This window comes from Mrakia frigida, assembly GCF_051309035.1.
Source record: "Mrakia frigida strain ATCC 22029 unplaced genomic scaffold BDY24scaffold_7, whole genome shotgun sequence".
In the NCBI taxonomy this organism is placed as follows: Eukaryota; Fungi; Basidiomycota; class Tremellomycetes; order Cystofilobasidiales; family Mrakiaceae; genus Mrakia; species Mrakia frigida.
The window spans coordinates 585,220-600,836 of NW_027481274.1; the positions used below are offsets into that span (position 1 = coordinate 585,220).

A 15,617-nucleotide genomic window follows, 5' to 3' on the forward strand; every position below is an offset into this window, starting at 1 on the left:
CGACGTTGAACCTCGGAGAAGTCGTCGTTCCGAAAGAGATGCAGGAGGGAATGACGATGTTGAAGGTTTCGGCCAAGAAGATCCAGCAGCGGACGTTCAAGCTCGATGGGGAGAAGGGGACGATTGAATGGGGAAGTAAGAAGGGCGGGTTTGGTGAGTGCGACGAGAGGCGAAGGACGCGTCGAGCGGTTTACGTTTTTGGGCTTGCTGACTTCGTTCTCTTTTACTTCTTCTTTTCTTTCTTTCGTTCACCATCCTCCGTCGCTCACTTCCCTTTGCTCCAGTCAACATCGAATCCATCCGTGAACTCCGGCTGACGACCTCCGCGCGCTCCTTCATCGACCAACTCTCCCTCTCCTCCCCGTCGCCTTCCTCCTCCTACCTCTCCCCTTCCTACCTCTCCCGCTGGATAACCATCATCTACACCGCAGCCGACGCCTCCTCCTCGTCGTCGTCAGGGGAGCTGAAATGGAAAACGCTGCACATGGTCGCTCCCTCGCCGAAAGCGTTCGAGGAATGGAGCGGGACCCTGCAAGCGTTGTGGGAGGCGAGGAGGGAACTCATGGGTGGGATCGGGGCGCTTGCGGGTGATGGATTAGGGGGTGGAGGTGGGGAAAGGGAGGGAGGAGGAGGGAGAGCGGGAGGAGGAGGAGGGACGACGACGTTGGAGGAGAGGAAGAAGAACGTTTGGATGAGGAAACAGTGGAGGGAGGCCGAGGTGGCCGGGGAGGTAAAGAAGCCGAGGAAGGGTTTGGCAGGGGTGGGTGCGGGTGGTGGGGCAGGGGGTGGGGAGGGAGGGGTCGGAGTGGGAGAGAAGGAAGGATGGTTGGATTTCGAGGGAGTGGTCAGGGTCTGTAGGAGGTTGAACATCGCTAGTAGTAGGGCAGATTTGTTGGCGAGGTTCAAGGTGAGTTTGATCCTGCGTGTCTTTTTCTCAGGGGTGGGAGAGGAGAGGTTGAGAAGAAGGGTCGAGTCGCGTCGAGGCGAATTGGACTGAACCGACGCGTCTCCTTTTACAGGAAGCCGACGTCGATGGGAGAGGACATCTGGATTTCGTGGCTTTCCAGAGATTCGTACAGAAGCTCAAGAGGAGGATGGACATCGAGGCGTTGTTTGAGACGATCACGGGGAGTGGTTTGGACGAGGGGGAGTTTGGGGAGTGGTTGAGGAGCGTGCAGAAGGTGAGTTTTTTTTTTTTTTTTCGTCGTTGTGGTTCTCTTGGTTTAGAATCTACCGAACTGATGTACCCTTCTTTTCGTTGAACTCCTCGCAGTCCACTCTCTCCGACGCAGAGATCTCGAAACTTCACGCTCGATACGCTACCCTCCCTCCTCCTCCTTCCTCTCCTCCCACTTCAGACCCTCCATCAGCACCCGAAACCATCGACCCTTCCCCTCTCATTCTTCTCGACGGCTTCACCTCCTTCCTCACCTCGTCCGACAACAGCGTCTTCGCCGAACAGACCTCCAAGGTGACCCACGACATGACTCGTCCTCTCGCCGAGTACTTCATCTCGAGTTCGCACAACACCTACCTCATCGGTCATCAACTCGTCGGAGAGAGCACTGTCGAGGGTTACATTCGAGCGTTGTTGCAAGGATGTAGGAGTGTCGAACGTGAGTCGGTTTCGTCTTTCCCTGCGCCTTCCTTCGTCTTTCTCCTTTCGAGTTTCAGTTCGAGCTGACCTCTCCTTTCCCTTCTTCCTTCTTCCTCCCTTTCGTTCTTCGAAACTCCCTCTACTCGACAGTCGACTGCTGGGACGGAGATGCCGGCGAACCCGTCATCTACCACGGCCGAACCTTTACTGGCAAAGTCACCGTTCGAGACGTCGTCCACGCGATTGGGAAGTACGCCTTCGTCGCTTCTCCCTACCCGGTCATCATCTCGGCGGAGATTCACTGTTGCGTCGAGCAGCAGGAGGTACTGGTCAAGACGCTGAAGGAGATTCTGGGGCAGAGGTTCTTGGACGAGCCGTTGAAGGGCTGGGAGGGGAAGGAAGGGTTGCCCAGTCCAGAGGAGTTGAAGTATAGGATTTTGCTGAAGGTGAGTTGTAGAGAAGACTCAGCGGAAACGGCGAGAGCTTCAAAGCTGATCTTTTCTTCTTGATCTCGTCGCCTTGCAGGCCAAGGTTCAGATGCCCAAGGAACCTGGGACGACCGAGATCTCGCCTGAGCAGGTCCTCTCGACGGAGACGGATTCGGCGAGCAACGACGATACTCGAGAGAAGCCTGGTACGTCAAGCTTCATATCGGCTGTCTTCTTCGACCTAGACTTGACTCTCGGTCTCCTTTTCGCTTCTCAGGTCGTCGCTCGAGCAACACCGGTCTCGTCTCCCGCGTCCGACGTCGTCTCTCCCTCCAAAGCTCCTCCTCCTCCGAATCCTCCCACGACTCCTTCACCCTCGTCCACGCCTCGACCTCTCCTTCCCTCCCACCCGTCCCCTCCCGCTCTCCAACCAAATCCAAAGGCTCCTCCTCCTCGAGCTCTCCTCCTCCCAAACCCACCTGCTCTCCAGCTCTCGCTAAAACGCTCATCTACACCCTCGGAGTCAAGTATCGAGGATTCAACAAGAAGGAAACCTACCTCCCTTCGCACATGGTCTCGCTTTCGGAGAGGACGGCCAACAAGGTTCTGAAGCAGAGCTTCGGCGACGTCGTGAAGCACAATCGGACGCATCTCATGAGGCTGTATCCGAGCGTGACGAGGTTGACGAGTAGCAACTACGACCCGATTCGGTACTGGGCTGCTGGAGCCCAGCTGGTGGCTATCAACTGGCAGAGCACGGGTGAGTCGACTCGTCTTTCGAGCCGGAAGAGGGAGGAAACGAGAGCTGACCTTCCCCGTGTCGTGTTCGGTTTGCGTTGCGTTCAGACCTCGGATACACCTTCAACGGAGCCATGTTCGCTCGGAACGGTCGAGCTGGATACGTTCTCAAACCTCCTCCACTCAGGATCAAGGTTAAGGAGGAGCAGTTCGGTCGAGTGAAGCATTCCCTCAAGGTCAAGGTTCGTCGCGTCTCTCCCTTTCCCCTCCGCCGCCTCTCGTCGCCCCCAACTCACCTTCCCGTCCTCTCCCTTTCCATCACAGGTCATCTCAGCTCAACAACTTCCCAACCCAGGAGACTTCGTCAAACGAGACAGCATGATCGATCCCTTCGTCGAAATCACCGTCTTTCTCCCTTCCATCATCCCTTCGGCCTCCTCCTCCTCCACCCCAGCAACCTCCGCCTCCCAACCCACCCTGCTCAGTCCTCCAGCATCACCAGCTCTCCCTGTATCCGTCTCCAAACCGAGCATCAAGCTCAAGACCAAGACGATCGAGGACAACGGGTTCAACCCTGTCTGGAACGAGACGCTGGCGTTTGATTTCGAGTGCGCGGAAGGGATGGAGGATCTGGTGTTTGTGAGGTTCGATGTGAGATACGAAGGGGAGGTGGTGGAGATGCTGGATAAGAGCGTGGGGGCGTATTGCGTTTCGTTGGGGAGCTTGAACAAGGGTGAGCTTTTTTCGTTGTTCGTCGAGGGAGGAGAGGAGAGGACGCGTCGGCTGATCGGTGTTCGTTTCGTTTCTCGTTCCTTCAGGCTACCGACACCTCCCTCTACAGGATCAACACCTCAACCAGTTCCTCTTCTCTTCGGTCTTCGTTCATCTCGATTTGGTTTCTTCTTCTTCATCTTCTAGTTCTCTTTCTCTCTTGACGTCGCCTCCTCGCTCGTTCCCTTCTCCCACGCCCATCTCCCTCTAGTTCGTTCACGACGATACCCTTACTTCACGCCATACCTACAATCTTACGACCTCCACCTATCCCTTTCATCTCGATCTCACGACATCCTCACGACTTTCTACGAACAATTTTTCTTCAGATCTGAGCCGAAAAGCGACGTCACCTCGCTCCCTTCGCCCCCATCTCCTTCTCTCTTTCCCTTCCTCCTTCCCTTTCCTCTCCAACGTCCATGTCCCTTTCTCGAACCCTCATCTCCAGGACCACTCCCACTTACTACAGGTCAGTTTCGGATCGAGAAACGGACGAACAAGAAGAGAGCTGATCCTCTCTCCCATCTCCTCCCTTCGCCGTCTCCAGACTCTTCTCAACAACACCTCGACTCGCCATGCCCTCTTCCGATCCCAACGCTCTCAACGCCTCAGGTTTGACTCCCGCTCAGTCCAAGGCTCTTCCTACTCGACAACCTACTGGAGAGGAGTCCAAGATTCTCGAGCACATTAAGGAGGTGAGCTCGATCTTTCCTCCCTCCCTCCAAGTCGAGCTCGCCTTCACTGCTCGACCTTTCCTGCCAACTCAAAAAGTGCGAACTAACGTCGCCTTTGTTTTTCCCCAGCTCTACCGATGTGCTCCTACCAACGATTCGTTTTCCATCTACAGCCAAACCGCCATCTTCCACGATCCCATCGGTTACGCGGATGGATTGGGACCTGTTCGAGCTCAGTTTGAAGGGTGAGTCCGCGACGATATAGACCACAGCGTTTGGTCTCGTTGTAGAGCTGTGAGAGGCTGGCGGGACGATAGAGCGGAAGAGGGAGGAGGGAACGAGACGGGACTGACCTGCTCCTGATTTCCAGACTCCCCAAGCTTTTCAAAGGTGGAGCTACCATCGACAAGTTCGAGGTCCTGGAAAGTGGGAACGGTGGTAACCTCAGGACTATCCTCATCAACCAAGACGTGACCTGTGAGTTCATCGAGCGGGAGGAGACGGGAAACGTCGAGCGACTCAGGCTGATTGTTTTGTTTCGTTCACGACTCGCTCCTTCAGACTACCTTAAAGAGCGACCTTCCGACCCTACCAAGACTGTCAACTCTCTTCTCACGCTCGAGAGAGATGGTTCGGGACTCATCACCAAGCACTCCGAGGAGGTTCGTCTCTCTTCCTTTTCCCTCTCGATCGACGTCGCGACGCGTCGAACTGACCGCTCTTCTCTGTTTTCGTTGCTCGCAGTGGGACCACAAGAGAGAGACGACCTCTGAGGATGGGTTCTTTGGAACTCTCAACGAGTGGAGGAAGAAGGCTACGGCTGCTGCTACTGGTGTGTTCGTTGGAAAGGAGGAGAAGGATCATTCCAAGTGAGAGACCGAAGCGAAACGCGTCGTACTTTTGTAGCTTAGTTCGAGGCTTGATGAATGGTTTCTTTTTACGTCTTTAGGACTTCTTTGTCTTCCATCTATACGTCTGGACCGTTTCAGGCCTCGAAAAGAACACAACAACCGAACTTCGAAGGACGAAACCTCGAGGGACGCGTTCTGTTTGGCTTTTCCTCCTCCGACCCTCTTTTCGACGCGTTCGTTCTCTCAGGGGAGCGCGAAAGGAACGAAGAAAAGCAGGCTTTTCTCTCTGGAGGACTTGAGTCCACCTACCAGAGAAAAAAGAAGAACGAAGATTTTCTCAGGGGCTGGTCCAAACTTCCCTTTGTTCGAGGGTGGGCAGCAGGGTCGATTTCGATCGAGCTCTCCTTCTTCCTTTTCACCACCAACTGCTAGCTTCCCTTCTCCTTCCTTCCTTCCTTCTTCTTCTCGGCCTCTTCTCTCACCCCATCTCCCTTATAATCCCTCCTACACTCTCTCTAAAGCAAACTTTCCACGCCCACACGGCACTCGCTCTCCTCCCTTCTTTCTCCCTTCGCCGACTCCTCCAACCTCCTCCCTCCCTCTTTCTCCTTCTCGATGCACGGACAAGTCAACAACAGGCAGCTTCACAAGATGATTAAGGAGAAGAGAGGCTTCGTCTTGACCGTCTCTGGTGATCCCAACGCTGGTGAGTTGACTTTTTCTTCTTCTTTTGTTTGAGGGAGGGAAGGGAGGAACGAGAGAAGGGAGTTCAAAGGGGTGAAAGCTCAACACAGAGAGGGGAGAGGAGAGGGCGGAAGTTCCCCCTTCCCTATGGGTTGCTTCGAAGAGAACAGACCTCTCTCTCTTTCCCAACAACGACCACCTTCTCTACTCAAACCTTCACACTCGTTCACTCTTCAAAAGTCTAGTCGTTCGACACGCTCTAGACCTTTGAACTCACTCCCCTCCCTTCGACCTTCGACGATCTCCTCCCTCCGCCCGTTCCTCTTCCTTCGTTCTTCCCACCCTTCGTTCCCCCCTTCTTCCACGCCCACATGGCTTCCAACCCCCTCGCAAGTCTTATTGACGCTTTGATTCCCGATGAATCCTCAACAGTTGTCTCAACTACAACCGCGAAAGCTCTCGCGACCACGACCTCGACAACGGCCAAGCTCGTTGCTACCGTGCGTTCTCTTCTCTTCCTTTCCGTTTTATCTCGAGGATGGGAACTGATATGCTCTCTCTACTCTCTTCTAGACCACCTCCACCACCGCCGTTGTCGCCAAAACAACGACAGCGACCTCCGCCGCCGCCGTCGTGGTTACAACCTCCTCTAGCGTCCAAACCGTCTTTGCGTCCACTCCACCTACTTCGAAGGAGACCACGAGTGAGCAGATACATTTCTAGTCAGTTAGCTCTCCGATCTGACCTGCAACTTGTTTCTTCGACTCTAGCGACGAAGGAGAAGGTCACGGCCGTCTTCACCCCCACGACGCAGACTGTCCTCCCTGCCGCTTCGACCAACGCTTCCAAGACCACCGCCAAAGCCTCATCTCTTCCCAAGATCTCAGCATCTGCAGCAGCTAGCTCTGCTTCCAGTCTCTCTTCCACTGCTTCCGATTCCACCACGTGAGTCTCGCGTCTTCACCTCTCCTCAGCTCGTCCCTCCTCTCGAAACGAGCCTAACATCGATCCTCTCTTCCTCCTCCTTCTCCTCACAGCATGAGCACTGGAAAGATCGCCGCCATCGGAGCTGCCGGAGGATGCTTCCTGATTGCCATCTGCGCCATCTTGTTCTTCATCAGGAAGAAGAATCGACGAAGCCGTCGAGCCGTCGCTGACGAGAAGTTTGGACGACCTGGCTCTCTCTACACCGGATACGGAGCTGCTATGGAGAACGAGGGTGGGATTGGAAGTGCAGGTGGGATGGTGGAGAGGAAGGAGAGCTACAACTCGGGAAGGTCGAGGGAAATGGGAGGACCGAGACCTCCGACCGTGAGTCTCCTTTTTTCTTCGCTACGAAAGGGCGAGAACGTACTGAAATCGTCGTATCCATCTTCCTACTAGATGATCGAGAGTGGTCGAGCTGGAATGGGATCTGGACGCTCCGTTTCGTGAGTTCCGCTTTCATCTCGACGCGACGGCGTCGACGACGCTGAACCTTCTCCGTTCACTCGTTCTTTCCTAGCCCTGTCGCTCCGATGCCCAATATCGGATCCTACTACACCTCCCCTACCGGATCAGCCCACATCCCTCTCCCTCCTCCTTCCTCGTCCGCCTACTCCACCGGTCCCGCTCAAGTTTTCGCCGTCGGATCCGTCATGCCTCCCCCTCAAATCTCTCAGCCTCCCATGGCCCGAGGTCAACCCGAGTTCTATCCCTCAGCCTACCCAACTCAAGGAGGAATCGATCGAGTCATGAGCCCTCCTCTCGCTCCGGGAGGAGGAGCGTGGGGATACGGACAGCAGCAGCAGCAGCAACAACAACAACGTCAACTCCCTCCTCAGCAGTTCGGTTACCCCGTCGATCAGAAGCAGTACCCTCAACAGCAACAATTTGACTACGGAGGTCCTCCTCCTTTGGATCCCTACTCCCAGTACCCTCAGCAGCAGTCGCCAGGAGCTCATCCGATGAGCTCTCCGATCGACCGAATGCCTCCTCCTCAAGCCTACCTTCCTCAGCAACACCACCAGCAACAGCTCCAGCAGCAGCAGCAGACTAGGAAGGCTCCTCCTCCCGCCGATGATCTCGACGACGCCTACGGAGGAATGTAGATAGTCGGCCTGGCTCGTTTCGTTTTCGCTCCACCTTCGTTTTTTTTTTTCCTTCTCACGTTGCTCCTGCTTGCAGTCTGCCTTTCTTTTTTTTCTAGTTCTCGTTCCCTGACTTCTTGGTATGTTTTCAACCCTCCGCTTCGCACTTGTTCGTTTTTTCTTGGTCTCTCTCTCACTCTCCCATCTCGTCTTTCTTTCTGCCTTCACTCTTTCGCAATCACGTTCTCTTAACTCTCGCCTTTGCATTTTTCTCCTTCGCTTCTTCACGACCCCACTTGCTGTTTCCTTGCTCTTTTCACTTTTCACGTTCTCTAGCATTGCCCCTCGTCGAGTCTTACCTCTTGTGCTCTTCTCAACCTCGAACGATCTTCGTTTTTTTTTTCCGACGCGTCCATAGATACTAGGCAGGCTCCTAATTCTTTCTTTACTTCGATCATCGGTCCTTTTTGCACGTTTCGGGAATGAAAGAACGGTGGGTAGGTCATTGAAAGTCGTATAAGGTAGGGAGGGGCGAGAGAGAGAGAGGGCATGGACGAAAAGCAGGGAGGACGAGACCGAGACGGGGAACGAAACGAAACGAGAAGGAAGCAAAAGCACGAGAGCGGGACCGAAGAGGTCACGGAGCGTAGAGTTGTAAATGAAGAAGCGGGTGGCGATGAAGTAAGACGAGGCAAAGCAAGAATCGATTCGAACGAAGGACGAGAGGGCAAAAGAGAGGGAAGCGAGCAAACAAAACGAGTTACAATTTACATTCCTCGAGGAGGAGAAGGCAGACGGAATTCATACTCCTCCTTGACGGCGGCGGAGTAGATCTGAGGGCGGGAAACGAAGAAAGAAAAGGAAAGGAAAGAAGTGAAGACGCGTCAGTGCGTGCAGTCGAGGGGAACGAGACAGGCGAGCTGATCAAGAGGACGCACCATCTTTCCGAGGGTAAGAATATCGTACACAGCAACATTCAGCTCTCGTGCAACGGCTGCCGAGAAGGGAGGCCTGAAGAAAGGATGAGAGCGCGGAAGAAAGGTCAGCGAGAGATCTACTTCGAGTCGGTAAAGATATCGACTCACATGTTCGTGCACTCGAGCAACACGGCTCTCAGCTCTCCTCCCTTCGACCTGCAAAGCTCCTGCAGCTCCCGACCAGCCTCCAAGACCTCCTGAAGCATCCCGTCGTGGTCGTAGGGAATCTCGCAGTTCAGGACGCGACTGAAGACTCCGTTCTCTCGAAGACCAGTGAAGGGCGTTTGAGGAGATGCGCCGACCTGTTCAAGCAAAGAAGGATATGGTCAGAAGGGAGCTCTCGAGTTGACCAAGAAACGAAAGGGAGGACGAGACTCACGCAAGCGAAGTGCTTCAGAGAAAGACATCTCGCCTTGAAGCAGATGACTCCGACCGAATTGGGAACTGGGTAGAGAGCCTTCATGATGGGGAGCTGGAGGAGAGCACTAGAGCCGATGGAAGGAAGGTGGGAGGCGAGGAGAGGGTGCATCGTTGCGAGCTAAGGAAGACAAGCGGATTAGACCGAGGGAACGAAAGTGGTGTCAGCGGTCTTGATTCACAGGGAGGTCGTAAGACTTCGAAGGAAGGAAGGAAGAGATACTCACGAACTAGAAAATCGATGAGCGGAGAGGCATAAAAGTTGGAGGATCAGTACATAGGCCTTCGAGCACGCGATGGAGGAGAAAGGAGCGCGACGGGACCATCCTCTTGCCTTCTCCTTCTCCTTCCCACCCCTGCCCCATCCTCTGTAGTTTAAAGTAGAGCACTCACGCCACAGGAAGTAACCAGAGCAACACATCCTTCCTCCTCGATCAGTCTCCTTCCCTCCTTGACGAAAGCAAGAACCGTGTCTTCCGACCAACCTCCTTCGAGGATGGCCTTCGGTGTTGCTTCAGCGACGACTCCGACTCGGATGGGGAAAGGCCACGAAGCAGGATTGGAGATGTCTCCTGCTGGTCGAGCAAACCGAGTGTTGAGTTGGCTGAAGGAGAGAAGCGAAGCGATAAGAAGAGAGGAGGTCTCAGCGCGACAGATTGCACGATCCAGGCGTTCTCCGAAGGAGGGACGAACATGATACCAAGGGGAGGGAGCTGATTCATCTCGAGGTCTGGGATGGAGGACTGGATGATAGGCGACTTGGATCGAGGGGTAAACTGTTGAGAGTTCGAGAGGAGGTGACCTGGGGAACGAGAGAGGCAAAGGTCAAGTCAAGAAGGGAGAGAGCTCGACGGGAAGGGAAACGACCTCGACCCTTCTTCCTCCCTCCCTCCTGACCCTTGGGAACATTTTCCGGGTTCAAACTCGAGCCCGACCCGAGAGCATGCTCGCATATACCATACTGCACCACTCTGCAGTTAATAGAGCTCAAAATGCGCTCTATACAGAGGCAGCAGGACACACCCGCCAGCAGATTTTGAACAGGGTCGACCTCTTCGCCTTCCTTCTCCTTCTCTTCCTGCGCCAGCCGTATCTGCGAGAAGGTACCAGTCGCCCCGGGGAGGCTAGGATCGAGAGGTAAAGACTCACTTTTGTTGAGAAATTTAGAAGCCTGGAGGGAATGGAAGTTGAGAGAGAGCAGACAAAGTTCAAAGAAGAAAGAAGGAGGAGGAATCGAAGAAGCCAAGCTCTCCCGGCGCTGCCCGGTTTCCTAGATCGCTGGTACAGAACTGATGGCTCTGGGATCAATCTCACGTAGAGGGAAAGAGATGAGTCTCTCGACCAGATACCTGCCATTTTTTTCAGTGATCTTATCTGGCGAAAAGCTGAAAACAACGAGGCAAGAACCGAAGGACGAAGAAGCTCGCGCGTCTTTTCAGCCCTGAGCCTCTGAAGCTGTTGATTCTTCTGGTCACGATACAGCTCTGCTGTAGAGAGCTGCTTCGGGATTAAGTTTGAAGTTAGAGCTAGCACTCGGACGGAAATCGAGCCGGATGTGTGCTTTCCGGTGAGCTCGACGCGTCGCAAAAAAATAAAAAAATAAAAAGGGCGATGTGAGCTCGTTAGTTTTCTCCTCCCCTGTTCGAGGATTTGGATCTCACGCACCCCCGTAGACTTGTGACATTCGAATACTTCGATCTATACTACTTCTGATCACATGCAAAAGATCAAGAGCTATCTGGTGGCTTGAGAAAAGCTGGAACGAGCAGGGGGTCTCCTCTTTTAAGTTCAACGACCACCAACGTTCACCTTTTCTTGTTGAGAGATCTCCTTTTCTCCTTTGGTCTTCCGACCCACCCCCAACCATCACCACGCGAACGGCCTTTTTCTTCCCTTTTCAGCACTTCCCTCTTCTACCCTCCTCTCTCCTTGAGATCGACTCGACCTCTCCTCCCTCGACTCTCTCTTTCTCCCTCTCTTTCAGGTGAGCTCGATTCGATGATCCCACGTGTACTCAAGAAATCAAGAGCGCCAGCTCACTCTTTTCTTCTTCCTCTCTTCTCCCAGATGTCTTCACCAACGCAAGATTGCGACGAGAAGAACGTCTCTGCCGCCAAAGACGAGCTCTCCGGTTCCGATTCTGACGTTGGTGTTTTTCATCTCCTTCTCTTCTGCTCGTCCTGCCCAATCTGACCTTCCTTCCTCGGCCCCTTGCTTCTCGCAGCTCTCCTCTCTCAACAAGCTCGCTGCCTCGCATGGTATTGAAGCTGCTTTCGAGGCCAAAGGTGAGCTCGACCACAACTTCCCTCTCCTCCTGAAGCTCGCTGAACGGAACGTGCTCGAGCCGATCCTGAATTGTTTTCTCGTTCGCCTTGTGCTCACTCTTTTCTCTCCCCTCCCGCTCTCTTTTCAGTCGCTGTCATAAACAGTGCCCTGTCAGAAATCGGCTACGGGCGATTCCAGACTCAGCTCTTCTTCATCTCAGGTGCGTCGAGCTCAGATTCCCTCCGTCCTCCTCCTCCTCTTCCTCTCTCTCTTCGCGTTCCTCGCAGTCGCTGACTTCGTTTTTACGCTTTGATAGGAATGGGATGGTTCGCTGATAACCTTTGTACGTGTATTTCCGATGCCTCACCGTTCGAAAGCTCCCCGTTCACCACTTTTTCTCGTTGATCTCTCCAGGGCTGCAGGGAGTCGCTCTCGTCCTCCCTGGACTTCAGAACGAGTTCAACCCTTCGAAAGTCGCCACGTCTACCCTGTTCCTCTACGTTGGGCTGATCCTGGGAGCTACTTTCTGGGGGATGAGCGCGGATCTCGTAGGACGAAAGTTTGCTTGGAACGCAACTCTTCTGATCTCTGGAGTTTTGTGAGTCTCGCTCTCTCTGTCTCAGATAGAGAGGGATTCTTCCATTGTGTGAAGCGATGTAGAGGGAGAAGCTGTAACTGGAATGAAGGGGGAGTGCGGGAAAACGGGAGACGAGGAGCGAAGAGTTCTATCGCGATCTCGACGCGTCTCGGAAGCTGACCTCGTCCTTTTTCGCTTTCTTCTAGCGGTATGATTTCTGCTGCCTCAACAAACTTCCCCATGTGGTGTGCGATGATCTGTCTCGTTGGTTTCGGATGTGGAGGAAATCGTGAGTTCATTGTGAGCTTGAGTTTCTCCACGTCGAGTTGGGCTGATCTTTCTCTTCTTCCTCGACTTCAGTCCCCGTCGACGGAGCCATGTTCCTCGAATTCCTTCCTCAGAAAAAGCAGTGGCTTCTTACTCTACTCTCTGCCTGGTGGGCAATCGGTCAGGTCGTCGGAAGTCTGATCGTTCGTCCCTCTTCTTGCTTCTCGTCTTCGAGTCCTCTCGAAGCTCACCCCTTCCCTTCTTCCTTCCAGGTCTGGCCCTTCACCGTCAAGTACAGCTGCCCTACTCAAGAGGATCCTCTATCCCCTGACAGTGGAAGAACCATGTGTGTTCCTGGAACTCTCAACCAGAACAAGGGATGGAGGTTCGTCCTCTTTCTGAGAAAGGCTCCTCTCGTTCGACGCGTCGAAGCTAACACCCTTCCCTCTTCTTCTCTTTACCCTTCCCTCCTCTTCGCTTTCCAGGTGGTCAATGCTCACAATGGGAGCCATTGTCGTTTTTTTCTGTATCTGCCGAGCGGTTCTCATGCCTCTCGCTGAATCTCCTGTACGTCTTCGTTCTCCTTTCTTCGTGGCTCGATCTCGAAGAAGTCCCTGACGACTGGCCCTTCGGTTATTTTTCCTCTCCAGAAATGGCTGGCCTCTCAAGGTCGAGACGCGGAGGCTATCGAGGTCCTCGAGTCTATCGCCAAATGCAACGGACGACCGTGCCCCATCACCCTCGCCGACCTTCAGTCCATCGCTCAGAAGCACGGAGTCGAGTCTCACGCCAAGATGAACTACAAGACCATCATTCGAAGGAGCATGGACGACATTGGAATGAAACACGTCCGACCTCTCTTCGCAACGAGGGTTCGTTCTCGTTTCTTGTTGTTCACCGACGAGCGTCGACTCACACACCTTCCTTCCTGTAATCTGCAACAGCGAATCGCTATCAACACCACCCTCGTCATTTTGATCTACGCCATCCTCGGTCTCGCTGTGAGTAGCAGTCAAGAACGAGCCCGACTCTTGATCGCTCTGGACGCGTCGTCCACCAAAGACTGACGCTTCCTTCCCTCGTCAATCTCCTTCTCAGTACCCTCTCTTCAACGGATTCCTTGGTCTTTATCTTACTCAGATTCCCGGATCGACTACCAACGAAGCCTACTCGGGATACGCTCTGTTCGTCTTCTTCCTTTTCATCAAGCCTTGCGACGCGACTGACGGTGACCCTCTTCTCTCTTTTTGCGTTCGGCAGGCAAGCCTTCTGTGGACTTCCTGGATCGTTTTTGGCCGCCGCTCTCGTCGAATGGAAGGTCACTGGAAGATGGGCCTTCATCTCAGGAAGAAGGGGGGCGATGGCTTTCTGCAGTGAGTTTTCTCGCTTTCCTGTTCTTCGTCCTCCCCTTCCTCCTCCTCCCCGAGACTGATTCCCCGTCCCTTTTCAGCCATTGCTGCTGGGGTCTTCCTCTTCGCTTTTACTGCTGTCAAGACGAAGGCTCAAGTCACTGCGATGAACTGCATGGCCGCTTTTTTTCAGAACGCGATGTGTACGTCTCTCTCTCCTCTCCTCTCGTTTTCCGTCTCCCTTGCTAACCCTCTCTATTCTACTTCCTATCTTCGCAGACGGTATCCTTTACGGTTGTAAGTCCACCTCGTCGCTGTTTGACTCCTCCATCGACGTTGAACCTGACTCTTTCCCTCGTCGGTCGATCAACAGACGCGCCCGAAGTCTTTGCCACTCCTTCTCGAGGCACCGGAGACGCTTTCGCGGCCACTGCTTCTCGACTGGCTGGTATCCTGGCTCCTATCATCAAGAACTGTGAGTTTTCATCTCGTTTCCTCGGTTCTTCGTCTCTTCCGACGCTGACTCCGTCGTCCTGTTTCTTCTTTCTCTTCCTCAGGGGGACCCTCGGGCAACAAATCCCCAGTCCTCATCTCTGCTGCACTGTTCTGCGTCTCTGGCGTCCTCATGATGGCTCTGCCGATTGAGACTGCTGGAGAAGCAGCGTTGTAGTCGCATCGTTGTTGTTCCGTTCCCTGTTCCTCGTCTTCTCCTGCTCTTGCTTTTAGCAAATATTGGTACTCATTTGGATCGCTAGCTTATACCCTACTTATTTTTATCTTCTGGTAGACTGCGCTCAACCGTAATGGTCATGTTTTCCCGTTGTTCGGTCACGAAAGAGAAGCACCAACCAGGTCGCGTCTCGTCGTCGTCTTCTCGAATTATCTTTTCTTGCTTCTCTGGTCTCTCCCTGTTCCTCCCTCAGAGCAAAAGGGCCTTTTTATGGTACATGCGGCTGATCTGATGCCTATTGCGATGAAATATGGGAGAGCAGAAAGAGGGGAAGGATTCGACGACGCGTCAAGCTCGCTCTTCATTCTGAAGCCGGGCTCCTTCCCTTGAACGGGCTGCCGATATGGATATTCGCCTCGATGTAAATAGAGCGATGGAATCATACTAGAGATGCATGGCGGACGAAACTCGATGCCCACCACGCTGCAACCGATTCCGCTCACCTCGCTCGAAACTGGTCGCATCTCCGATTGCTCTCTCTACATCGAGGAACTAGCTACCAACCATAACTATCATCATCCTCGTACTCCTTCATCTCCTCCCCTCTCTCCAAGTCAACCTCTACATCCCACTCATCTTCCCATTTCACCCCGCTCAAGTCGGTCACCTCCCAACCCAACGTCCTCGCCATCGACAGAAGCTTCTCCTCTCTCAACCTGAGCCTGCCTCTCTTCTCCTCATCCCAAACAGCCCTCCTCAGATGCAACGTCTTCACCAGAGGGAACTGACCCTCCTTGGACTTCCCGTTCGACGTAGCGCTCTGCATGATCCTCATCGCAAGGCCATGATCTCGACGAGGGATCAAGGCCTCACTGTCTTCCTCGTCGTCGCCCTGCCACTCCTCGCGCCCGACGGTGATCTTCGTTAACGAAGGGAAGGATTGTCTGAAGAACTCGTCGACGAAGAGGATTCCGGAGAGACGGAGGGTGAGGAGGGAGGGACCGCAACCGAGAGAAATCCAGGAGGGGAGGGTCTGGCCAAAACGATAGCCGTCTTCGTGGATGGATAGGTGCAGGAGTTGAGGAAGGATGCGGTGGAGGAGGGGTTTTAGGTGGCGGTGGCTGTCGGGATGGTAGTCTGGGTCCATCCAGGAGGAATCTTGACTTGTTGAGAAGGAGGTGAGGGAAGGGAAGAGGGAGAGGGTAGGCAGCTGGTTGTCGTCTTCGTTGTGGCAGACGTTCAAGGTGAGGCTCCTGATGGAAGCAGAGGAGGGTTGGAGAGTC

At 54.0% G+C, this 15,617-nt stretch overlaps 5 protein-coding genes across 5 annotated transcripts; 4 read left to right on the forward strand and 1 right to left on the reverse strand.

The window, feature by feature from the left end:
* Positions 1 to 56: 56 nt before the first annotated feature.
* Positions 57 to 3,745, forward strand: BDY24DRAFT_338118 (PLC-like phosphodiesterase; the record flags this gene model as incomplete). The annotated part of the gene is made up of 10 exons (XM_076637312.1): positions 57 to 153; positions 285 to 587; positions 798 to 907; positions 1,020 to 1,203; positions 1,371 to 1,616; positions 1,748 to 2,050; positions 2,228 to 2,785; positions 2,872 to 3,005; positions 3,088 to 3,496; positions 3,582 to 3,745. The coding sequence occupies 10 exons, from the start codon at positions 57 to 59 to the stop codon at positions 3,743 to 3,745; spliced, it is 2,508 nt and encodes an 835-aa protein (XP_076498899.1).
* Positions 3,746 to 4,109: 364 nt separating this feature from the next.
* Positions 4,110 to 5,081, forward strand: BDY24DRAFT_406288 (uncharacterized protein; the record flags this gene model as incomplete). Its single annotated transcript, XM_076642699.1, has 5 exons — positions 4,110 to 4,229; positions 4,338 to 4,453; positions 4,579 to 4,685; positions 4,770 to 4,870; positions 4,953 to 5,081. 5 exons carry the CDS (start codon positions 4,110 to 4,112, stop codon positions 5,079 to 5,081), a joined length of 573 nt encoding a protein of 190 aa, XP_076498900.1.
* Positions 5,082 to 6,523: 1,442 nt separating this feature from the next.
* On the forward strand, positions 6,524 to 7,989 carry BDY24DRAFT_268643 (uncharacterized protein). Its single transcript, XM_076636899.1, has 3 exons — positions 6,524 to 7,054; positions 7,127 to 7,173; positions 7,248 to 7,989. Exons 1-3 carry the CDS (start codon positions 6,782 to 6,784, stop codon positions 7,831 to 7,833), a joined length of 906 nt encoding a protein of 301 aa, XP_076498901.1. The 5' UTR covers positions 6,524 to 6,781; the 3' UTR covers positions 7,834 to 7,989.
* A 299-nt stretch (positions 7,990 to 8,288) lies between these two features.
* On the reverse strand, positions 8,289 to 10,395 carry BDY24DRAFT_382057 (uncharacterized protein). The gene is made up of 7 exons (XM_076639447.1): positions 9,900 to 10,395; positions 9,600 to 9,810; positions 9,511 to 9,513; positions 9,169 to 9,327; positions 8,898 to 9,091; positions 8,751 to 8,823; positions 8,289 to 8,645 (listed from the first exon to the last, which is right to left on the reverse strand). The coding sequence occupies exons 1-7, from the start codon at positions 9,926 to 9,928 to the stop codon at positions 8,580 to 8,582; spliced, it is 735 nt and encodes a 244-aa protein (XP_076498902.1). The 5' UTR covers positions 9,929 to 10,395; the 3' UTR covers positions 8,289 to 8,579.
* Positions 10,396 to 11,008: 613 nt separating this feature from the next.
* BDY24DRAFT_349045 (MFS general substrate transporter) lies at positions 11,009 to 14,424 on the forward strand. Its single transcript, XM_076637676.1, has 18 exons — positions 11,009 to 11,190; positions 11,274 to 11,351; positions 11,431 to 11,491; positions 11,620 to 11,691; positions 11,788 to 11,814; positions 11,886 to 12,069; positions 12,255 to 12,337; positions 12,409 to 12,518; positions 12,588 to 12,700; positions 12,801 to 12,882; positions 12,966 to 13,187; positions 13,260 to 13,316; positions 13,414 to 13,499; positions 13,576 to 13,688; positions 13,766 to 13,867; positions 13,944 to 13,961; positions 14,038 to 14,139; positions 14,222 to 14,424. Exons 2-18 carry the CDS (start codon positions 11,274 to 11,276, stop codon positions 14,332 to 14,334), a joined length of 1,623 nt encoding a protein of 540 aa, XP_076498903.1. The 5' UTR covers positions 11,009 to 11,190; the 3' UTR covers positions 14,335 to 14,424.
* Positions 14,425 to 15,617: the final 1,193 nt, after the last annotated feature.